Source organism: Nelumbo lutea, chromosome 1 (assembly GCF_056320005.1).
Source record: "Nelumbo lutea isolate HS-2025 chromosome 1, American lotus-T2T, whole genome shotgun sequence".
Classification (NCBI taxonomy): Eukaryota; Viridiplantae; Streptophyta; class Magnoliopsida; order Proteales; family Nelumbonaceae; genus Nelumbo; species Nelumbo lutea.
The window spans coordinates 112,891,254-112,917,036 of NC_142684.1; the positions used below are offsets into that span (position 1 = coordinate 112,891,254).

The window sequence follows — 25,783 nt, forward strand, 5'->3', positions numbered from 1 at the left end:
AAATATTCGAATAACCGATTTGATTCGAATTTGATTAATTAATTATTTTAGATAATTAATAAATATATAAAATAAATATTTGATTGATATAAAGTATATAAATATATAAATTATTTATATAACTTAAATTATATATTATATAAAATATTTTATATATTATATATAAGAATTAAATAATTTGTCAAATTCAGATATTTATCGAATCGAATCAGGTCATATCCGAATTCAAATCCGATTAACTATTCGATAAGAATAGGATATCCCAATTTGACCAATTAGGTATTCGAATTATCCGAATTCGATTCAATTATGTCGAATGTCGAATTCGAATTTGAATTTTCGAATATCGTTGACACCCCTAATTACCCACTATTATTTAAGAAGTAATGATGGAAATGACAAGTTGTCATGTCTTCTCTATCTTCAATCAGGTCAGCCCCTCCCTCTTTCTCTCCCCGTAATAACTCATTCATTTAATAATAATGTGAACTTAAATCAATTAATCAATTTATATTTTTAGTTTTATTTAATGCAATTAATTTAATATTTTTAAGAATAAATATAATAATTTCATTTTACTTTATTTTATTAATTAATTTATATTTTCTAATGCTATTAATAACCTAATTCTTATATTATTCATTATTTTTTATATTAAATATTATACTAACAACATTTCAATATATTTTCCATTTAATCAAGTGAAATTAGATCAATTAATCAATTTATTTTTTAATATTGCTAATAACGTAATTCTTTTACTTCTTCATTATTTTCTATATTTTTAATATTATACCAACAATCTTCTTTAAAATATTTTACATTTCTTAGTTATTTTTAATAAAATATTATGATTTTCTTTAGAACTTGTGATATATATAATCCCATTATGACCATGAGAATTAAGGTGAAAATGATATGACCAGATCTTTGCTGATGGAGGCATCTCCCTCTTTCTCTTCACTTTTTTTTTTATTACTTTTAATATTTTGTTTCAAGTCTTGAGATATTCATTAGTGATGTGAACGAAAGATTTTTCTGAAAAAAATTGATAATTTATTACTAAAGTAATAATATTTAAAAGTGATTCCTTAATTAAAACCTCTATATTAAGTTAGTTAATTTTAATGAATTGCTTTAATTTGAATAATTAAAATAACTAATTATTTAGACTTATTCACTTAATTGCTAAAACTATGGTAGCTATTTATTTAGACTTATTCACTTAAATAATAGCTATTTAAACTATATATGGTAGCTTACTTTAAACTTTTGAAATTACCTAAACCCTAAATAACAATTATTAAAACTTTTGAAAATTTTAAATTAAGTTATATACTTTATAATAATAATAATAATAATAAATAAATAAATAAATAAATAACCTAAATGACTGGGAAGGCATTGGACCATAGGATGTTGGCCAGTTTTATAGGTGTTTAACCTTCATTGGATTGCTCACTCCAGTTTTATAATTTTATTTTATTTCAGCTTTGATTTCAAAATGACTGGGACATCAGTTTATCTATGGTGCTACATTATTACACTTCCTCTCATGTCAGTTCGCTCTCTCTCTCTCTCTCTCTCAACACCTACACTTATACTACATGTGGCAAGAGAGTGAGAGACCCGACTGCAATGGGATCTCCTTCAAGTAAAATTACCATATCTGCTTCTCACACGGTGCGCCTTACACCAATTTCATCCTATATTGGAAATGTCTTCCGTACTTAAGTGTTATTATTTGTGGGAAATATTTCCAATGCAAGGCGGGATGTATCTGTGAGGTCGGTGTGAGGCACGCTGTGTGTAGAGCAGATCCCAATTGCAAAATAAACTATAATACAATAATAGGGGTATTGGCATTTTCATCCTGTTACTTTTATTTTGGATCATCTATTTTTAGTTAATTTGTTTGCAGGATACTTGGATGGTGCCTCTATATCCGTAACGTAATTAGCTAATATGTTTTACAAAATAGCTTTGCCAAAAATAAAATGTACATAATTAAAATGAAGGTCATTGACAGCAAATGGAAGGATCGAAGGAGTTAATTGGTTTAAGATAGAATGCCTTAATCAGAAGAAAGGCATGCTGAGAAGGGAATGTTTAGGCTACAGGCTCAATACATTAACAAGAAATGTAACTCTGAATAAAATAGATGATTACTGTGTAACTCTAATCAGGAACTGTTTGGGCTTTCAAAAAAGAAAAAGAAAGAAATGGGGCAATTAATTCCATTACCCCAATCCAAGCTGCTTGCGATATCATGTTTCTTTACTTCTAGTATGAATGGACGAAATCTTTCAATAAATGGAGCATAGGCAATATCCACTTCCACATATTTTCACTTGGGAATTGAACCAGAGTTCCGCAACAAATCAAGGATAGAAACATGGCTCCATATATTCAACTCTCTACTTACCATATAAATTCAACACATTACGCCAGCTGATTTTTCATTTAAAACACTGACGTGCTCATATTTCACTGAGGGGTCATTGGTTTATTCTGCGACCAGGGTCCCAGGTAATAAAAAAGGCACATCGATACGGCATTATTGGTTCCAAACATGGCGTCAGTCTCACCTGCGATACCAAGAGATGTTAGTAGCGTTCTTCAATCAGTGGCCACTCCGAGTTCCTAACATCCCTTTTTCCCACTGGGTTAACCAACAAAAAAGGTCATCGTTTGGTGGGTATTTTCTGCTGATCTTTCTTAACCATAGAACTATTGGACTTAAGATTAGTGTCTACATGGTTCCACATATCTCTCTCTCATTCTCTCCATTCCTTTCTGGTGGTTATTGATTAATGAATTTAAATCTACATCATCTGAGGGAATACAATAAAAACAAGCTTAAGCTTATGTTTTTTAGGCTGAATGATTCTTTGAAATGGTATTAGAGTCTTATCCCATAAATTCAATGTAAGGAAAGGATGAGCTTATGATTGTCTACGCTCCAAGCCTTATGGGCGTTCAGGTGAGGCGGCGTGTTAGAAAATATAAACTCAGGACCTCACTAACAGTTAAAAGCTTACACGTGGAACGGTTCATTTGAGAAGCTAGTTAGAGAATCCATTGGCTGAAACAACGTTTTACAAAATGACTCTGAAATGGAACTGTTCTGACCACTGGTTTTCAGGTCGATGATCCGACTATCCAATTCAAATGAACGGCCCATTCTGATAATAAAATTAAAAATAATTAAAAAATAGAAAAACAATAAAAAACCGTTGAATGGATCGATGGTTCAACCACCCGAATCAACGGTTTATTAACTCTTTCAATGGTTTTTGACCAAATTTCGTATTTAGGGTAAAACGGAATCGATTGCCTGAAGGTTCCCAGGCCGAACAGTCCGACCGTCTGGGTCAACGGGTGGTTCCAAAACGTTGGGCTGAAATGAGCTCGACCACCTTCTTCACCTACCATTTGGATAGCCAAACTATGGTTATGGCGTCAATGTATTCATCATCATTGATACAGATTATCCCCGTAACCCCCCGGAGCTCCACAGCGATAACAAGTGATTGGCAACTTTTCACTACCTAAAATCTAGCTTTCTCACATGCCTTTCAACGGGTTTAATACCAGATTCCTAGTGACAATGGACGTCAGTTCCCATCTCCGCATGCAAAATGAAGCGGGGGTAGTACTTGACTGACCATGGTCGGCAAAGCATCCATAACAGATCATCTTCATTCTTAAAATATATTCAGAACCAGAGCACATCGCCCTCTGTGGATATTTAGAAACTTGCTTGCAACTATTTTCATTTGCATTACCCCACATTTCCGACGCAATTCCACCAAAACGAAGCTATGCAATTTCTTTGCTTCATTGCGCTCAAAGTCTCTTTCCCTCTCCATGTGTAAATTATGAACAACATTTTCTTTGACTTCTCCTCAACTTTTTTTGCTTCTTCTCACACATGAGTCCAGTGAAACATCGCATGCGTTTTATTTGTCTCTCCTTTGAAAATTGAAATAATCCGACTCAATAGCAAAAAAAATTATTTCTTTTATACTATACATCAATGGTTCTTCGTTTTCGGATTTTGTTTTCAATCCTATGAATCGAAACCATGGAGATTTTGCATTCTGTGAATTATGCTTTGTTAGGTGAAATTGGCTTCAGTGCTCACAAAACTGAACTCACACTGTTCGCAACCTTTACAGTCTTGCATTGGGAATTTCTCTATACAAACGATATGAGCATGATCTTGTTAGCAATGAAGCGAATTTCATTATAGGTTGCCTTCGCTTTTGAATCTGTGCAATACACATTTTATTCTTACCGGTTCATTTTGACTGTTTGCCTCAAATATGTTGAATTTAACGGCTCCTTTTTCAAACATCATATTGTGTTTTTCCTCTCTTTGCAACTTGCTAGCTGTTTTAGGTTTCTCTATGATAACATTACTTTCTAGGATACATTTTTCTTTATCTTCAAATTCCACTTTCATTCTAGAATGCATTCTTTTGTGAGTGTAAGGTGTTTTAGTTTCTTACTATTTTCTTTTATTTATTTACTCATTTGTTCTACTCTATTGATTACGTAACTCTGCTCTAAGCTATTTGCTTGTTTGTTCTGTAAGGTGTTTAGATTTTCTACTACTTTCTTTTATTTATTTATTTTTGTTATATTCTATTGCCTACCTAAGTCTGCTCTATCTTTGTAGCTGATTCAGTGTCCTTGTTTTTGGTGGAAGGGAAGTTTTTGTTAGGGTCAAAATAGAATGGAGGTTTATAGGATTTCTAGAAAGGACAAGTGAGGATTTTATATTTTACCCTTATTTTGATTAATGAAAATGGAACACAAAATTTGAACCAACTAGAAAGGATATATATATATATATACATGGCAGGTTAGCAGTTTTACCAACAAAGTAAATAAAGCCATGACATCATAAATAAATAGTAAAATATGAAAAATAGATAAAACATCAAAGATACAAAAATTTGTAGAAAAAAAAAATTGGTCATGTCTAATATTATAGATTCATCATACTAAAGAAAATAAGTGTAAAAAATAAGAATAATAATAGTTCAACCATCTAATTCAAATGGGTTAATCCATAATATCATAGTTAAATAATAAAATTTGAAAAATGGTAGAAATACAAAATATTACAGAAAGTTTATAAAAAAATATGGGCACATCTATAATATTATATATTCACCATATTAAACACAAATAAATGTCATAAACAATAATTATTTTTATTGATAATGAAAATGGAATAGAAAATTTAAAACTGACATAGAAATGAAGTCATTTTTTTATTCAGGTCAAATGAGCTAATGTCATAAATAAATAATAAAAATTTAAAACTAAATGGAAATTCAAAAACTGCAAAAAATAGAGAAAGTTGTAGAAAAATATATGTGTATCTCTAAAATAGGTGACGTTGAAAAAACTAGAAAGAAAAAATTATTTAGTTTGTTGTTGTTGTTGTTGTTGTTGTTGTGAATGAATAAATAGGAACTATGCAAATTAAATAGATAGATTAATCTAAGTTATAGTGGAATTAATTATAAATATATTCTACGACATCTGTGGCATCCAATAAAATGGAAAGGCTAAAATTAAGATTTGCGCAAGCAATTCTACACCTCTAATGCCATTAATCAACCCAATCCAACATGACTCTCAAATCTAGATTTGAACAAATGCTCTTCTCACATCTGGTTGTAACTTGTAACATGTTGGATTCATCTGACAGCCTCCAGCACAAGTAAGCAAATGGATCGAGCCATCAGTCATCGAATGGGCGGACATTTCATGTATGAGATTACATGATAAGTATTAAATGAAAAGCCTATCATGTTTTATGCCATTTAGATTCAAACACATAAACCTAATTGCCCTGTAGAAAATCCTTTTGGATTGGCTACAGGAGCTCTCCTGAGAATGACTCCCATTGGCATGGTATTTTATTCTTTGACTTTTCCTAATGAAAAGGGTCCATAGCTACTACATTTATATTGTGACATGATAGAGGTGGCAAAACAGGTTGAAACTTTCAGCCTGGCTCCTGAGCTATAAAAATGTGAAAGGCCAATAATTCAGATTTTTTGAATGGTAAGGGTTTAGGATTTATCACTAGTAGTAGATGGGATTCCTAAATCCATCCCCTAAACTTCACAGGATCCATTTAGGAAGAAGAAGAGAGAAGAAATAGTTCTAGAATTGAAATCAAGTGCCAAGAGATCTACTTATTTATGGGAATGTTGGATCTAATGTCACAGAGTTTGTAGGCTAAAAAAAAACATCTACAGCTCTATTGGTTCACCAACTTTGATTCTTCACAACTTTGATATGGAATAGTCCAATGCATCCACAAGGAAATCTGCATTAAAGAAACAAATCATATAAAAACAGAGTGAAAATAATTATAAGGTATCAGATAAAACAGAAACATAGACAGACATGTGTGTGCAGGTGCACACACACAGATACAGAGAGAGAGAGAGAGAGAGAGAGAGAGAGAGAGAGAGTACCTGCATCATCTTTTGTGAAACACATTGGCGGTTTTATTCTGAAAACATTTCCATGTAGTCCTCCCTTCCCAACTAGCACTCCCAGCTCTTGAGAAGTACAAACCATAAAAATACTAAGGAGATATTATAGAGAAAACAACACATTCTACATAAAAATAGAATTAATATTATCTACCTCTTAGTTTCTCAAACAGAGCTGCTGTTTCTGCTTTTGCAGGCAACTTTTCCCTCCTATCAGTGACAAGTTCTATCCCCACCATTAAGCCCCTGCCTCTCACATCTCCAATGACTGAAATCAACATTACATTGACATGAGATGAATTCACTAGGGATCCTCTATATTACATAATAAACCACATATCCTTACATTACCCATTATCATCAACATAAGAAATTGATTTTAATAACAATGTTATTCATCTATAAATAATGCATATAGACAATCATGAAGATTATCAACTTTGTTTTTATTTTTTTTTTGGAAAAAGGAGTGATAACCTCTCAATTGAGTTGGATGTAGTAGTGAGAAAATGAGTACTGGTAATCTGGGTATAACAATGTATGCCCATAGAAGTACTTTATATGACAATAAAACATAGTACTGTGAGAATCATTGACGCGACGCTGCAAATGTGGGCTCAGCGGTGCTATGTTGATGTAAACGAAGAAAAATGCACCTTGTATCATATTTGTGCACCTCAACTTATATTAAATTTCCCTTTGCATATCTCAGTTCATATGCATGCTCAATAAAATACATATCCCAACCCAAGGTCAATAATAACGTTTTGTCTTAAATTATGCAGAACAAAGACAACCTCATAATATGCAAATTGGGCATCATATTCCAACAAGTGAAAAACTTCAAAGCAAGGTTCAAAATATCGATACAGGGCGATATGCCGGTAGGGCGTATCAGCCTGTATCGGTACTGTTTTTATGTTTTTTTTTTTGTTTTTTTTTTTGAAACTGGTTAAGAGGGTCCGGTTTAAGGCCGGTCTACCCCCTGTAGGGGCGTATCAGGAAGGCTTCGATACGTGACAAAATTTTGATCCTTGCTTCAAAGTTTAAACTCAAATTTCATTACCAGGAAAGTCCCCCATATATTTACCTAAGTTTCTATGACCTTTCTCTGCTTTGTGAATTCATTTGATTTTCACACTTCAAGTTTGTCTATATTGGTTCATCGAAAAGCACAATCTTTAAAAAATAAAAGAAAAGACACAAAGTAAATCCCTAACAAATTTTTGCGTCCTTTAGTGATAATAAAATTAAAAAAACAAATAAATTTGACAACTTTTAAGGCCAAAACTTCACAAAAAATATCTTAAGTATAAATCCTACTTCAATTAAGATTCCTATTATGTGCAAATATTCTTTCTGGGGCAACTTATATACCCATAAACATTGGTTCCATAAAATATAATTATTGTACATATCATCCACATAATGCATATGACATTCTAGCAACCCAAACATACCACAAACTGCCAACTTATATAAATTAAAAGATAAATTACAGAAGACTAAACCCAAAAAACTGTGTTCATTCTAGGATTCAAATCAGGAACCACAAAACAAGTCAAACCAAGCAATCCTGCAAACTAGTACTTATGGTTTGTCTACATCAATTGGTATTTGAAGGATCAAAAACAGTAAACATCTTACAATAAACCCTTCATCAAATCCAGATGATTGGTCATTTATCAAAGCCCCCTTGATACCCTGGACAAGATCCACAAAACCCAAGGAAATGCCTAACTTGCCAAGTTAGGTGTATAGAAAGTTCAAGAAATGACTTGGAGATAACCAACATGTCTACACATGATAAAATCTTAGACTAACAGCTTGTACCTCAAGAGACACCAATTTTACCATCTATTAAAAATATGTCCTTAGAATGGTTTCATATCCTGCAGATGTTCAAGCTGGTTCAGACCTTGCCTATAGGTTCTTCACAAGTTCACATATCAAATCCCAAGACCAACAGAAAACCCTTAATAGTTTATTTATTTATTTATTTATTTATTTTTGAAGAAGGTAATGTATTGTATTGCAAAAGAAAATCAACCACAACAGCCCATGTACAATGAGAACCTGTACATTGGGAATTTACAAAAAGATCTGAGAAATCAGATAAAGAAAGGTCCAGCTTGCAAAAAAGGAAAAAGCTGAATTCCAATGAAAGCTCTTCATACACTTAACCAGGAACACTGAAAATCTATAAATTTGTTCTGGACTGAAACTATGTCATTGGAAAGATTGTCCAAAATCTGTCTATTCCTTTCCTTAATAGTTCTCTGGCATAAAATGATTTCTTTGGATGAAAAATCTGTGAGCAAGACTAAATTGGACTATGCAATGCACCACAGACGCAATTAAGACACACACACTTTCATGGGTGCATCTAAAAATAAAATTACAAAGCTTAAATTTTCATTCATGATTTGCATTTGGTCTGTCCATTGGCATTAATATTTTCAATCATGATTTGTATGTCCAAAAGCCCAATAATTACTTGTAAATGCAGTTGCATGATTCAGAAAGTAAGAGCACAAAGCTTATCAATGAAAATATAAAGACCTAAGAAATGTATATGGAAATATCAAGGTTGGAGGGTGTTTACTTTCATGTTTCTTCTGAAGAGCTCTCAAACGCTCTATTAAGTGAGAACCAACATCAGCACAATGTGCTTGACGCTTCTCCTTGTCAAGAACCCTAAGCACTGCAAGTCCACCAGCAGAACAGACAGGGTTTCCACCAAAGGTATTGAACTGAACTTTCTGGGCCATCACATTTGCTATTTCTGGTGTTGTTACCACTGCACCTAATGGTAATCCATTTCCAATACCCTGTTAAATTCATTAGAGTAAATTTAACATGAAAAGTACAAAAAAAAAAAAAAAAAACCGTCAATTTGGCAAGACTAAGCTACAAAATTAAGTGACAATAGGAGAGACCTTTGCCATGGTAACTATGTCAGGAATGACACCTTGTGTTTCAAAACCCCAGTAATGACTTCCTGTTCGACCAAATCCAGTTTGCACTTCATCAGCTATGCAAACACCACCAGCCTTACGTACAATGTCATACACCAATTTCAAGTATCCTGGGGCCAACTCAACTGCTCCTCCTACTCCCTAGAATTTGTAAAGACAAGAAACTTCTATTACTGTAGAATAATGAAATAATAATTTGGTAATACAAGGAAAGAACAGACACTAGACCAAAACATATAACTTCTGGTCCAACCTGAATAGTTTCTGCAATAAAGCCAGCAACTTTTCCAGAAGTACCATAGTTGATGTGATCTTGAACATCCTTGGCATACCTACTGGCATCAGAGCCAAAGACCCCATGATATGGATCTGGGTTTATAACATGATGAATTTCGCCCTGTAAAACAGTTTAATAAAAGATATTGGTGGCATGATACCTCATCATCAGTAATCTTTCTGAGGTTCTCTTCATAAATTATTTAATCAGAAATTATCTTTCTGTAGGATCAAGATATCCACCATGCTATGCAAGAGAATGGTAACCCAACTAAAAAATATTCATCATCTTCCCAACTCCTAGTAGCTAAGCTATGAACAAGAAATAAGAACTAGGATGATATTCCTTGGAGAGGGAAAAAAAAAAGAAAGAGAAAGGTCATTACCCAATGTTGGTCCCAGATAACTGGGGTATTGACCTATTGGGAGGGGTAGACTGAATACGGCTTTAACCTTTGGCATATTGTATGATATTTAAGTTCATCTTAGAATAGGCACACAACACTATCAGTTAAAAGGGTGCACCTTAAGCATGAAGTTTACAGCCAAATATTTAAGGTGTCAACATGGGCATCACACCAACTTTACATGCATGGATAATGTAAAGGAAAATATTAATAAGATATATCTGAAATCATTTTGAAAATGTGCAAATGAAACACTCGAACTGATTGACTATTCAGCTTATTCATTCGCTGTCAAAGCACTGCAAAGATTTGGTTCTTCTTTCCGAAATCCATGAATGTAAGCAGGACCTTCCCAAGGCAAGCAAGGAGGAACTAGAAGGATGGCATATTTGCAGTTTGCCTATGAAGGGGAAGAAATTTTGGAAGACAATCCTTGCAGCTATAATATGGATGATGTGAAAAGACGAGATGCCAAGGAATATCACTGCAACAACATATAATTGGTTATCTGCAGCAAGAATGTTCAGCAATGTTGCCTTTGAAAGAGTTTTTCTTTAGATGTTTTGTTAAGCCCACTTAAAGTGTTTGAATAAAATTATATAATTTTCCTTTCTAAAAACAAGTGGAAAAAATTGACTGTACAAGTCAACAGTCATGCATGGGTATGGGTAGCCCTGTAACACATTATCCTGTAAAAGGAAAATTAACTGAAAGTCTAAGATGCTCAGCTGTAGTAATAGAAATTTGTGATTTTTTATTTATTTAACCTTGGAGGTCTTATACAACATACCTGACAAGCCTATACATGAAGCAGTTTTCTTTCTCTAGGTGAATTCATTATTAGTGAACCTAGTATACAACAATCACAAAATTTATCAACATGTAAATAATATTCGCATGCATCACAAACTACACCTAAGGAGATGCCCTTTCCCTGTTCAACATTTTAAGAGGACTGAAGATTCCCACTAGTTATTCATTTAAGTCTTGTAGATAAACTGTATGCCCTAAACCTATTTGTTTCCCCATGAATGAGAATAGACAATATGCTCTATGAGGACTTACCAGGAAGTACCCAGTGGGGTTCATTGGTTTCAATGGATTTTTTTATCAATGTTGGTTTTAATGGATATCCACAACCATTAAATGGAAATTAATGGAGTGATGATTAAAAAAAGAAAAGTGTTGAATATTTAGGATAGATTTCTAATATGCCTATTTATCTTTGCATAACTGACGTATCCTTTCCTCGATCAAGTTTGGACGCCATGCTTATTGAACAATGATGTTGTAAACATAGAAGGTTGGGACATAAGTATTTAATGGTGCATGATTGTTAGAGTTCCAACTTGAAAATTGCCAGAATTTCATGGTTGTCATCTTCCCCTCACTGGCTTCTTACATGGTCAATGAAATGTTACAAAGAAGGATAACCTCAGATGTATGTGCACTTGAGTATAAACTAATTATAAGTTTCAGGAACATTTGCAATTTGGCCAATGACCTTATTTTCATCAGAGATGAAAGGAGTGGAATGAAGAAAATATTTACAATCCAACTTACGAAGAAACTCTAGGTAATTACTATCTATATTATGCCAAGAGTTTATTCCTTTTTATCTCTATGGAAAAATATTAATTTGTGCATTTTAAACAGAAAGATATTACAAAACAAAAGTTACAGAATAAGCTGGGGAACCTGTGGTATTGAGTACTTCCAGGTGTTTAGAGCCGTCAGTCCAATTGTCCCAGAACTTCCACCGTGGTATGCATTTCTCAAGGCAATCATACCAAGGTTACCACTATAAAGTCGAGCCATTAACATTGCTAACTCATTTGCTTCAGTTCCAGAGTTGACAAAATAAACAACCTGCTTTTATTAAAGATAAATTATCAGTATATTGAAACGAATTACTGTTAACATCTGCATACAGAATTTTTATATGAAACAAAATACATTTTTTACATTAAAACTAAACAAGGTTCATATTATTTACATCCAGGGGCCACAAACCCCATGTCAGTTAAAAAATTGCCATTAGCAGACAAGCAGAAACCCAAAGAATGTTCTAATTCTGTACATAAACCCATGGATGATAGTCCAGAGGCAGTTTCATCTTCTTGTCTACCTAAATTTAAACCTTAATCTTTATTTTAATGTATATACATCTCTATGTACAATTCCTCATTGTTTACACACATTCCTTGTATCTAATAGTCTATGCAAGTCATTCTTAAAATGTAAGTTTCATATATAGCATGCTCACAATTTCTTTTGGCATATTTAGAGTAGGAGTTTAGACAAATGCAGTAGCAGCAAGTGGATGCCTAAAACTTCAGTGTAGTTTTGATAACTACTGTATCTCATGCCTGGCAGTTTAGATGTCATCCAAAAGGTCTTAGTTGTCCCATACCACCCTCTCCTCATGTGGAAAGTTTCAGCCCAAGACATCTCCCCCTCCCCAGCTTCTCAAAGGAGAACATATGGCCATAATAAAACATGTTTTGGGATTTACTTATTCCTACATTTTATACTTCATGAGATGTATTTCTGATTTCCTAGGTATAGGATCCAAATATCCAATATACAGTGGATAGCAAGACCAACAGGGAATAAGGGTAATGCAGAGCCAATCCAGAAGGAAGGAGACCAGCAGATGACAAGCTGGACATGGACACACAATCTCTGCTAAGGAGTGGCCATGTAACCCATCGATGTGGCTAACATCTGGCTGCAGGGAGGCCTGGAGGGATCATCAAATGAAGGAGATTGTATGACTAGTACATAAAATCATTACCCCATCATTTATTGTGTTTTCCATGAGAAAGAACAATAGTATGGTGGTAGGGTCTCTAGCCACTCACTCGTGATCTAGTTTTATTTGAAATTAGCTTTCATTGGAAAAAAGAGAATCCTTGTTCAAATACACACAGTGTTAAAGAGGTTTTTTCCTTTAAGTTGCTCTATCAATATTTTATTTAAATTTTTTCACAACTTTGAACTGCAAGTTAGAAAACATGTAAAAGACCAAAAGGCAAACCTTTAAGTTTCCAGGCATTTTCGATGCTAGTGCCTCTGCGAAATCAGCTATAGCATGGTGCAAGTAGATGGTTGTAGCATGCTGGAGAAGCTTGCTCTGCTCCACAACAACATTCAGAACATCTGGATGACAGTGTCCACAAGACACGGTGACTATTCCAGCAAATGCATCAAGATAACGCCTACCAGTGTCGTCAAATAAATACTGCATCTTCCCTTCGACAATATTGAGCTGCTCAAAAAAAAAAAAAAAAAAAAAGTTCCTGAAATCACTAGAAATGATCCATAACATCCCCAACTAATACAAGATGTAACTAAATGAAAGAACGTTGAAGACAGTAAGGACAGTCCTGAATCAGAACTTTGGCCTCAGCAGAAAAATTCATTAGAAAATCTCAGGACGACTTCATCAAATCGTGAAAAAGTAAATTTCATATTACATCACCGAACAATAGAGAATGAATGCGGATGCACCATTTAATCAGCCAACAAATTCTCGTTTTCCTTTTCATTTTAAAGGATAAAATGGGGATAAAGATAAACTCCAACCAGATACATCTAATGAACAAAACTGTAAACAACCAGCATCCTCTCTAATAGAATGGCAGAGCCAGAGCAATCCAGTAAGTTCTGCGTCAAATCTATATTATCAATAGCAAAAAGGAACCTACACTATCAACAGCCAAAAGCAACCCATAAACCTTTATGATCAAAACTGCCACAAATTACATTTCCTTCCACAGATTCGGGAAGAATGGCATCGCCAAAAACACTGGAATTTTCAACTCATGGGTAAATTCGAATCACATAAACATCAAATATCAAACCCAAATCAGCCTGGAAATCCTAACGCCAACAACTTCATTGTTTCCAGAGATTCACAGAGAGAAAGTAAGAGACAACTCACAGGCTTCTGATAGTAGTAAAACAGAGATGGACCAAGAAACTTCTTCCGTTTCTCAAGAACTTCATCTGCTGAAGGTCCTTTGTAAGGCTTCGGTTCGTAATCTAACGGAGGGAGCTTTGGAGCAGAAATGGAAGAAAAATCACAGAGCAGAAGATGGCGAAACTTCTCCTTTGTTTGAAGACTTTGCTTCAAGATATTTCTCCACAACGCCATCGTCAATCGGATTCAAGGTAAAGCAGTTCGGCAGTGCGATACAGACGACCTTGGGAGATCGAAGAGATGCTTTAAAACCAATTTTGAGTGGGATAGGACAGCAAATGCTGATGTGTTCTTTGCTATTCTAATTGAATTGGTGGGGACTGATGTACCGTTTCCGTTATTCCCAGTGCAGACGATAAAGAGCAGATTCGTCTCGGATTGACCGTGTCTCTTCTCATCCACGTTCCAAAGTCCAAACCAAATTCATGCAATCGCCTTCGTAAGAATGTTTCGCCACGTGACAATAAAAATTTTTACCTTAAGCGCAATTTGGAAGGACTACAAATACAAATATCTAAAATACAAAACCTTGTATTTTGTATTATTTTTTATATATTTATATGCTTTCAAACCGAGCCTTTAATTCCAATTCCGAGTTTTAGGTCGTCTGGCAGACGCTGGAGGGCTTAAATCCTCAAATGCATTTCCTATTCTAAGATGGTTTGGGCATACGGATAGAAGACCACCGAATGCACCACTTGGATTTATTTTTGGTAACAATGCACCAATTATAATTGATTTATTATATATTAAAAGGGGCTAAGTGGGAAAAAATGATTTAAACACTAATAATTTAACATTAGATATAATTTTAAATTGAATAGATGAGTGAAACAAGATTCATGTAAAGGGCCCCATATAGTTGGAATAAGGCATGGATGATGATCATATAATTACAGGGGTGCCAACGATATTCTAAAATCTGGTTTCGAATTTGAAATTCAATCAAATTGGGATAATTTAAATATCATAACTGGTCAAATCTGGATATTCTATTCATACCATTTAAGCAAATGAATCAAATTCATATATGACTTGATTTGATTCAATAAATATCCGAATTTAACTTATTATTTAATTTTTATATGTAATACGTAAAACATTTAATTTTTTATATAATTTTTATATATAATAAATAATATATATACTTATATACTTTATATAAATAAAACATCTATTTTATATTTACTAATTACCTAAAATAATTAATCAGTCAAATTTAAATAGAAATGAATATTTGAATATTTAATCAAATTCGAATTTGAACATTGTTCTTCAATATCAGTTGGATATTAAAGCGAGTTCGAATATCAAATTTTTTTAAATTGGATTCAAATTGGAATATTACCTGATTCATTTTTGAATTTGATCCATTTACACCCCTATATATGAACTTATCATTCGTATTTAACTTTATTTGATTTATTTGGAGATGCAATGAAGGGATGAAAATTTTGCATCGTTTTTAATGCAAAACTTTAACGGCTAATCTAGGTGAGAAATTGTGGGTTTACAGGTACAAAACTTTATGCATAACAGGACTTTTCCGAGGATAATGCAAATCAAAATATAAGATTATTTTATTTTGGTCACACGTGAATGTCCACCCCTTTTTAAAAGATTGGGAAACAATGAGTGAATAACTACAGTTCTATTCGTAATACGGAACCAATCACAATGCTCTACATCATTTCTACCTCACAAGGATGCCGGTTGTTGCCTTCACTAACAAAGAGTCTTAAACAAACTTGATGGAGACATTGATCGGAGCATTTCCATGCCTAAACAGCTGATCTGAATGGGCCTTGCATTGCATCGCTACCTTAATGGACCCTTCCATCTATTTTTAGTCGGAGTTTTCAAAAGGATATCAGATTATTAAGAGGCTATTTGATATGGTGGGTATTGATCATGAACTGTTTTGTCGGCAGTCAATGCCAATAGTGTTGAGAAAATAAATTCATATTTGGTTCAGATCAAATCTCCCTACCACTAATCAATTGAGAGGTTTCTCGTTGGTAAGTTAGTAGGTCCAAGTATTGATCTGGAATCAATTCTCATGAGTAACTACTAATTTGAGAAAAGGGTGTGTAGCACTAATATGAAAAAAAAAATCCCTACCACGAAGGTGTTTATAATTAAAAAAAAGGAAAATTAAAAAAAAATCAAAATGAATAAATGAAACTGAACAAAAATAACTGGTTAACGGCATCAATTAGTTCGGTTTTGGTTCAATATTTTTCGAAAAACTGAAAGACTGATTTGGTTTTAGATTAACCTAAAATGCAAGATGTTAACCAAACTGACTGGTATATATATATATATATATAGCGAATCAGTCCATGTGTCACTTCCCTCATCTTCAAAATTGCTCCAAAATCTTCATTCTAATTTCCTGGATCTTTTGAATTTTTTACTTTTTAAATCCATATAATTGTACATGTTTAACCAATCAGGTTTCTCCATCTCCTTTAACCAAGTCAACACTCTCTCTCTCTCTTTCCCCATTCCTCTCCTTTTCCATTCCAATTACCTAAAATTATTCTTAAAATATCTCTCACAATATCTTCCCTCTTAAAATTAGTTTACTTCCCTCTTACCCCTAAACTAGCGCATGCTTGATTTATCAATAAACATTTCTATTTCCTTTAATATCTTCATTAATGATGGATTGATGGTCTCGGTTGATCATGTTAACAAGGATCGTAATTGCTGTTGCTCCTCAATTAGCCATTTACAGATCTATTTTTCTGTGATGGCACTCTTAAAGCAAATTAGGCTATGTTCTATTGGGTGTTGTCCGATGGATCAAGGGACTTTGTTGAAGTGAGTGTTTAACCTTCGCCAGTGATTGATGTGGATTTGTTATTTTTAGTTATTTCAGTAATTAATAATATTACTAGTTAATACTTTTCAATAATTATTTTTAGTTATTTTCAGTAATTAACAATATTAGCAAATAGTAAGTAGGGTTGTTCATAGAATGTCAAAAACTGACTAAATCAACCAGACCGGTTCAACTTGACCCAATGTGATCGGTTTTTAACTTAATTTGGTTTGTTTCGGTTTAGAAATATGCATAACCCAATTGATTGGTTTGGTTGTGGGTTATAGTTTTGTAAACCAAAGTAAGCCAATCCGAACCGACCATATGAATGATGCTTTCGTGTCCTACTTCAATCTTTTCGAAAAAAAAAAAGCCAAAAAAATAAAAACCTTTTTATGAGATAACATGCAAGAGGGTGGAACTGTGAAGTCTAATCTGAATCTTGGGCCTAACCCTCATGTATAATACAATAAGACTGAAGTTTTAAATGCTAAAATAAGACTATTATGTATTATTTTATTACTTTTCCTTGTCTATTTGTATTATATTTTATTACTTTTTCCTTTTCTATTTGTATTATATTTTATTACTTTTTCCTTTTCCTACCTACAATTGTGTTTTCAATTAAGCTGATTTGTATATGGAATGACATAAAAGAATAAAATTTCTTGGGTTGTGGGCTTTAAATCCTATAAATAACAATAAGAGGAGGTAGGAGGTCTTGGTTCGGTTGAAACCGAACAAACCGACCAACCGATAGTTTCTATCACAAGTCGGGTTTTTATTTCTTTAGGTCGGTTTTGGTTGATTTAGTAGTCAACCCGATATATTTGGTTTGGTTGACAAAACTATGTATAACCAAACCGAACCAACCCATGTACAACACTATTTGTAAGTAAACCATTTTAATAACAAATTGTTCGGTTTCATCTCTTAGAACCAGTCCAAACCAATATAACTATTAATAACCAGTCTAGTTTTGCCTTTTAACCAATAACTATTAATAACCAATTATTAATGTTAATTTCCCAAATTAATTAATAAATAATCATAATTAAATTATTTAATAAATAATAATTACTTATTAATTCATAATCTAATAGCTAGTTATTAATTTTTAATTAATAGCTATTAATAACCAATTACTACTATTAAATTCTGAAAATAATCATTACATTAGTAATTTTAATATTTTCAGTAATTAAAGATTTTTAGTTATTCCAGTAAATAATAATATTTGTAGTTAAATTTTCAGTAATTAAATAATTCTAATATTATTTATTTATTTTTTATATTTTGTATTTATTTGATTTAATTCTTTCATTAGTCATTTATTTTTATTATTTTTTTATTTTAATATTTTTTAAGTTTTAGTTACTATTTTTAGTTATTTCATAGATTAATATTTTAAGTAATTAAAATTTGCAGTGATTAATATTTTCAGTAATTCAGTAATTCTAACATTTTTCAGTAGTTATTTGTTTTTAATTTTTTACTTATCTGTTTTAATACTTCCGGTAATTAGTTATTAATACTATTTTTGTATTTTAATATTTTTTAAGTTTTAGTTACTATTTTTAGTTATTTCATAGATTAATATTTTAAGTAATTAAAATTTGCAGTGATTAATATTTTCAGTAATTCAGTAATTATAACATTTTTCAGTAGTTATTTGTTTTTAATTTTTTACTTATCTGTTTTAATACTTCCGGTAATTAGTTATTAATACTATTTTTGTATTTTAATATTTTAAAATACAAATATTGAAACTTTATTAATATTTCAATAAATTAATCATTATTTTTTATTTTTTTTTGTGTTTCAAATTATACCTTTTAGTAATTTTATTTTTTTCAGTAATTAATATTTTTCAATTATTTCATATTAAAAATTTTTAATATTACTAAAAATATTTATATTTTTCATTTATTATAAATTAGTTTAATTTCAAAAAATTAATGAATTTTGAAAGTTTTTTGTATAATTAATGAAGAATTACTGATAAATTACTGAATTATTGATATTTATGAAAATTGCACATTTTCAAGAAATAAATTATTGATATTTGAATGAATTAATCATTATTTTTATATTATTTTTTTGTATTTGAAATCATAATTTTGATATTTTAGTGTATAATATTTTCAATTATTTTATATTAATATTTTTTATTGGTACTGAAAATGTTAAAACAAACTAATTATTGGAATTTTGAAAAATTTGTTAGTGTAATTTTGGAAAATTACTGAATTTTGAAAAATGTTTGTATAATTAATGAACAATTATTGGATTTTCCCGTGCATCACATGGGTCCTTGCTAGTTATATATCTATATATGTGTTAGTGTATATATGCATTATATGTAAATATATTATTTATTATTTATAATATAATATATTACATTTATTTTATATATTTATTTATAAATATATAAAAATTAAAAAAAAAACAAATAATAGAACTAATCAAAAACAAAAACTGATTACTTGGTTGATTTAGTTCAATTTAGGTTTGGGAAATCTGAAAAAACAAAGTACCAGTTTGATTTCAGAATTTTGCACACCCCTACCTGCCACGAGGGTTGGGAGATTTAAGGAGATGGGGGCTGGTTGTCCCCACTGTGTAGCCCCATGAACCCAGAAAAAATCTAGCTACAACTATTTATACTATTCTTTTACCTAGATTATGTAAAAGTTACTTCACACCATTTGAACACTAGTAATTAAGCACATACATTTTACACGAGAAACTTTTCTTCATATTAATTACTTGAATTTTAGACATATCATAGTTAAGATAGAATTGAAAGTTAACGAAAGTAACAATACGAGTAAAAATAAACTTAAACATTTATTATTAAATTATGACATCATGGGTTTCTTTGAAAAGTTGGATCATTGACCCACCATTTAGATAAAGAAAATAGCATTGCTTTTGGATTAGTTTTAAATTAAGAAAAATTATAGTCGGAGCCGGTTGTGCATTTAAAATTAGGCTACAAGTTGGTCCATAAATCAACAAAACTCTAACAACCAACTCTACATTTCAAATTATAAAAACCCTCATCATGTCATCGGAGGCTTATGTGGTTGTTGCCAACACAGGACTTTTAATCCATGTTGGACACAACAAAAAACTCTCTCTTTCTACTCAACGACCATGTGATTTGAAAACAAATAAAAAAGGTTTTTGGTTTTTGTATTTACGTTCTCTATATCAATTTCTCTCATTCTCTTTCTATACCTATCATTCTCCCTCAACCTCTCTCATTCTCCCTTAATTTCTATCATTCTCCCTCAGTTTCTCTCCCGCTCCCTCTCTCATTTTTTAATCTTCTTACACACTAATATAGTATTAAAAAGATCGTATAAAAGAACATGAGACCAACTTGATATGGTTAAAAACTTATTACACCAATTTGATAAAAATTCACAAGAAACTCTTGACTATGAAATTTACACCAATTAGAGAACAATAGAGATTGAGGGAAAATAAGATATTGGCCGAGAGGGAGAGGGAGGGAGAAGAATGAGAAGGATTGAGGGAGGACAATAGAGAGAGAGAGAGAGAGAGAGAGAGAGGTTTTGATTTGGGTACAGATAGAAGCCAAGAGAGTGGAAGAGACAAAGGGAGTATGAGACTGAGAGATGACTATGAGAGTGAGAGAGAAGGGAGGGAGATTGAGAGACAGAGGGAGTGAGAGAGAAACTAAAAACCTATTTTCAGTATAGGTATTTTGTTGTGTTCAACATGGACTAAGATGGACTAAGAGTCCCATGTTGGCAACAACCACATAAGCCTTCAATGACATGATAGGGGCTTTTATGATTTGAAATGTAGAGTCGGTTGTCAGAGTTTTGTTGGTTTCTGGAACAACCTGCAACCTAATTTTAAATGTACAACTAACTTTGACTATAATTTTCCCTTTAAATTATATATTTCATTTACATTATATAAAATATTTTTTACTTATCACACTTAATTTTTGTTTGCCTATGGTATCATTTAACTGAAACCACTAGCCCACCATCTAAAAATAAAAATTGTTTGATTTCTAGATTGACATTAAATTTTGTATTACATTTCCATCATTGATAAAATTATTTCTTATGTATAAAACTTATTTTTTTTTTCAATATAATGAATGTACAATATTAGAGATGTACCAAATATTTTATTTTTTTATAAATATATAACATTAGAAATGTGCCTAAAATTTTTTGTATCTTTTTTTTTAATTTTTTGTGATTCTTTGTATTTTCTATTATTAAAATTTTGTTATTTGAATATGACATCATTTAATTTCTAGGTATATTTTGAATTTGGTATTTCATTTTCATCATTAATAAAAATACTTTTTACATTTCATAGTTATTTATTTTAATTTTTTATTATTTAATTATGGCATTATTTATTAGTGCATCTGATCCCAAATGGTCGAATTGTTGCCCACCACTGGGAGGGAAGAAAATGGTTTTGTTTAAATTACTTTTTAAAATATTTATTTTTATACTATTAAAATTAGGGTAATTGTCTAAAACTCACCATGGCTTTTTAGTATTTCTCTTAAATTCACCATAATTTTTCAAAATGTCTAAAACTCACCATGTTAGTGAGTTTTTATTTTCCAAAACTCACCTTCTATTAAAGCACAATTAATATTCACAAACAGAAGTTGTCCAAGTCAGTATAAATACAATTCTCATGACCAAATTACCCCTAACTAGCGAATTAGAGAAAAAAAGGTTCATTTAGGGTGTCTCTCTCTCTCCAACAAGTGTCAACTATAATAACTGTGGGAACTGGCTGAGAAGCTGTCACTATCAACCAGATGCTGAATCTCAATAGCTCTGGTAATATATCCCAACGAAGGATTTTAGTGCTTTCTCTTTAAGAAGTGTCCGAAGTAAATGTGTTTTTACTCGTCTGAAGTGGTACATGATTTTTTGCAGCAACCAACTTTCACTACTATCGCTTTTTTTTAATCTATTTTCTTGATTTTTTTCGTCTTCATTTTTTCAATTGCAACAACCGTATTTTGTTTTTGTTTATTTTCTCGGTTTCCAAACCCTTCATATGCATTGTTTTATTAGCGAATTTCCAATTGGGTGGAATCTATTGTTTCCCCGTGTTTGGTGAGAGTTTCAAACATCCCGATATGGCGTAATCCGGCTACTCCCTGCTAGAGATGATCTGGCTGCCAGCAACGATGAAAACTGGGGTAACCTGCAAGAGAGGAGTCAGAGATCCTGGGGTGGCTGACCCGGTGGGGACACTCCAATGGCTAAGTTAGCACACAGTAGTTGTAGTAGAGAGCTTAAAGATGATAACAGTGAGTTTGAGAGCTAGAGAGCAAAGATTACGCATAAAAGCATACCTTCGCCCCTAGGGGGTGAAGTCTTTATATACTGGAGTCCCCGTGGGTTGGTGGAGCGGTTCCTGGATCCTCGCTGTAATGGGATCCACTTGCCTGTTAGGTGGGTAAAATGCCACCAACTGATAAGATTGCCCTCTCCCGTCTGAACCGGGGAGTGGGTGAGCTAATATAGTCGTTGCGAGGTACAATCCCGTAAGACGCTGAACATGGTGATGAGATCCTCGGGGTTACCATGCGGTGGTCGGTTTGAACGGGAGGCAAGCTGTCTGTAAGGTACCGGGCTGCCTGATGCCGAGGCGAGCTCCCCGAGCTCGTGCTCTTTAGGTCCGACCTGATGTGAATGCCGAAGTGTTCTTGGACCGAGGTGGTCCTGACCTAGGTGGTTCATCTGTCCGGGTTTGATCTGTCATGAACTTGGTTCCGTTGCCTTGGTCGCGATCTAGTACTGAGATGATCTTAGTTCGGGGTATCCATAGTTTGGGGTATCAAGATACCCGAGGTCGCTTTATAGCGAACTGATCATGCTGAGCTGTCACTTGTGTCAAGTCACGTCCATGTGCCGATCTGATCATGTTGAGTTGTCGCTTACGCCGAGTCACATCCATGTGTCTCCCTGTTACGAGGTCGGGCCAAATTCTCCTTCATCAATTGCCCCCACTCCTTAAGCTAGGGGTCTTGACCTGGTTTGAGGAGTTCACAATGTGCCAAGTGAATTTGGCTCGAAACCCAGGCCGCTCTGTCAAATAGGTCGGTGCGGTTCACGTGCGGATGTCAAGCGATCTATCAACTCCATGGATGCCAAAAAATGCACTAAACTGTTTTCTACCTCGAGGGTCGTGTAACCGATTTTCTTAGGAACCGTTAGATTACTTTTGATCTTGACCATTGTTTCTCCGGTACAGTGGCTATAAATAGGGGGACCCGAGGCTCATTTTCTTCACCACAAGCTTACTAGCCTTTGATCTGAGGTCGCGCTTTAGCTTTTTTAGCTCGGGTTTTCTAGTTCGCCACTTCCTTCTAGTTTGGTCGCCCTTCTTTGGTGAGTCTTTCTTAGCTTCTTTTCAGTTTCGTTCAGTTTCTTAGCTTTTCCTTTTAGTTCAATTGTCAATGTCTTCATTTAGCTTTGATAGCCTTTTGGATGAGGCCGAGGAGGGTACCTCGGCCCAAGTCGATAGCCTAGATTAGGCTACTTTGAGTCAAGGGGCAGCCCAGGACCTTCCCGAGGCGCAGTCACCTCAGGATGTGTGGGAGGCTTTGGGCAACCCGGTATCCACTTCTCACCAAGCTTGGGTGACGGATCACTTTGGTCCTTCCATCAAGACTATGGACAGGCTTCGGGACTTAGTTCATCGGTGCCAGGCGAGCTCTCCTATAGTCTCCCTGTAGGAAACTTCCCTTGGGAACACGATCATAACGAGATTGTAATTTTTGAAGAACAACTCGTGGCTGGTCTTCGTTTGCCTTTGCATTCCCTGATCATAGAGGTTCTGAAGTTTTTTAACATCACTATAGATCAGTTACACCCAAACTCTATCTGAAATGTAGTAGGGACCATTTCCCTCTTTTACGAGTACTGTCTTCCTCTTGATCTCGACATTTTTTCTTCCATCTTCTCTATCAAAAAGAACTCTTCTTGTGTCCTCCCTGAGCATAGGCGGACCTACTATCTGTCTCCCCGCCCGGGCTATAAGCTTTTGCATGAACTACCCAATAAGATTCTGGCCTGGAAACGAAATTACTTTGTAGTTCGTAATCCCGCGGGGTGGCCGTTCCCTACTCATTGGAGAGCTGCCATTCAGGACTCCAGTGTTAGGCTGGACCTGAAGACAAGGGAGACGCTCCAGTCTTGGGCAGAGCTCGGTTTCCACTGTAATGACTACCTTGCCGAAGATAAGCTCGTGCAAGTCGGCTTGAGTCCTAGTAGGTTGCTTCGGTTTTTTACTTAAGGCTCTGATTAGTTCGTGGCTAACCTTCTATTTTTTGCAGCCATCATGCCGGAGGTCGATGCTAGGAACCTTCTCAACAGTGCGCAGAAGGGGAAGAAGAGGATGGCAAAGAAGCCTCACCAGGAGGTCATCCCTTCATCCCCTACCCCAACCGAGGTCCATACTGCGGAGCCGATCTCCGCCGAGCTTCCCCAGGAGAAGTCCCGCCGTCTCCCTCCCGTGATGGATTTGGAAGAAGAGGGGAGTGTCAGACAGGAGGAACTAGAGAGCACCCCAACACCTGAGCCAGAAGCTGCTCTATTTCTCGAGCCGGCGAGCACTTCTAGACCCCAAGGCGAGCCCCTGAAGAGGAGTATCTTGACTTACAAATTCGGGATTCGTAAAAGTGAGGAGGCCATCTTCTCCGAGGAGGTCACAGAGTGGGCTAAGATGCCTATGCCTCGGCTTAGGGGCCGAGCTGCCGGTCTCTGCATGGTGGTATGTGCTTTTACCTTATACTTTTGTTTCTTTTGTGATCCTTTCAAAAAATGTCTTTACCTCAGTTTTTGTCTTGCCAGGTAAACTCCTCCATTCACACGTTGATGTGTCAGTTGCAAATCCATTTGAGGGAGTTTTAGAAAGCCAAGGAGGAGGTACAAAGACTGCATCGTGAGCTTGATAAAGCTCGGGGCGAGGTGTTCCGGGCCAAGAAGGGAGCTCTAGGTCAGAGGGAGCTTATCCTATATTTAACCAAGGAGAAGGAGAAACAATAGGAGCATATCTTCGCGTTGATCGAGGAAGGAATGAGGCTTCGATGAGAAGTTGAAGACCTTCAACCGATGGTTCAAGAGCGAACTCGGATCTTCGAGACCGCTGTGGAAGAGGCACGAAGCTAGGCCGTGGAGCACTTTAAGAAATCTTCGGAGTTCCACGATCTCCAAGTTGAGTATGGTTCGAGCTCCTACCATTCTGGCTTCAAATTGTGCAAGTACGTGGTGAGGAAGAAGTTCTCCGACCTTGATCTCAAAGCCATTTCCACATCAAAACTTACTCCCGAGGATGCCGAGGCAGCAAACACAGAGCCCAGCTCGTCAAAGGAAGGGAGTGATGACGAGGTTGAGGAGTGCCCTTCAAACCAGGAGGTCGCGGAAGATCTTATGGAGACCGATCATGCCAACAACCATGATCTTTGAGCTCTTTTCATGTATCGAATGTACGCCCCGAAGCCGCCGAGCTTGGGTTAAAACAGTCTATGTACCTGCATCTTTTGTGAATGAAATACTAATTTTTGAGTAATCCTCCACGTCAAAGATGTTCCAAGTATAGATAGTTTTCAAAAAAAGTGTGCAGATTACTTGAATTGTCGAGCTACCAAGCCGAACAATAAGTAAGATAATCGTAATAGAAAATTTTCTAAGTGTTTGTTACTCCGAATTGTCTGCGAAAGCTTAGTAAGGGTAACTCCATGTAACGTACGCCGA

At 34.3% G+C, this 25,783-nt stretch overlaps 1 protein-coding gene across 1 annotated transcript; it reads right to left on the reverse strand.

The window, feature by feature from the left end:
- Positions 1–6,195: 6,195 nt before the first annotated feature.
- AGT2 (alanine:glyoxylate aminotransferase 2) lies at positions 6,196–14,557 on the reverse strand. Its single transcript, XM_088975158.1, has 9 exons — positions 14,135–14,557; positions 13,229–13,459; positions 11,887–12,057; positions 9,759–9,902; positions 9,467–9,646; positions 9,133–9,358; positions 6,682–6,795; positions 6,507–6,593; positions 6,196–6,355 (listed from the first exon to the last, which is right to left on the reverse strand). The coding sequence occupies exons 1-9, from the start codon at positions 14,345–14,347 to the stop codon at positions 6,312–6,314; spliced, it is 1,410 nt and encodes a 469-aa protein (XP_088831284.1). The 5' UTR covers positions 14,348–14,557; the 3' UTR covers positions 6,196–6,311.
- Positions 14,558–25,783: the final 11,226 nt, after the last annotated feature.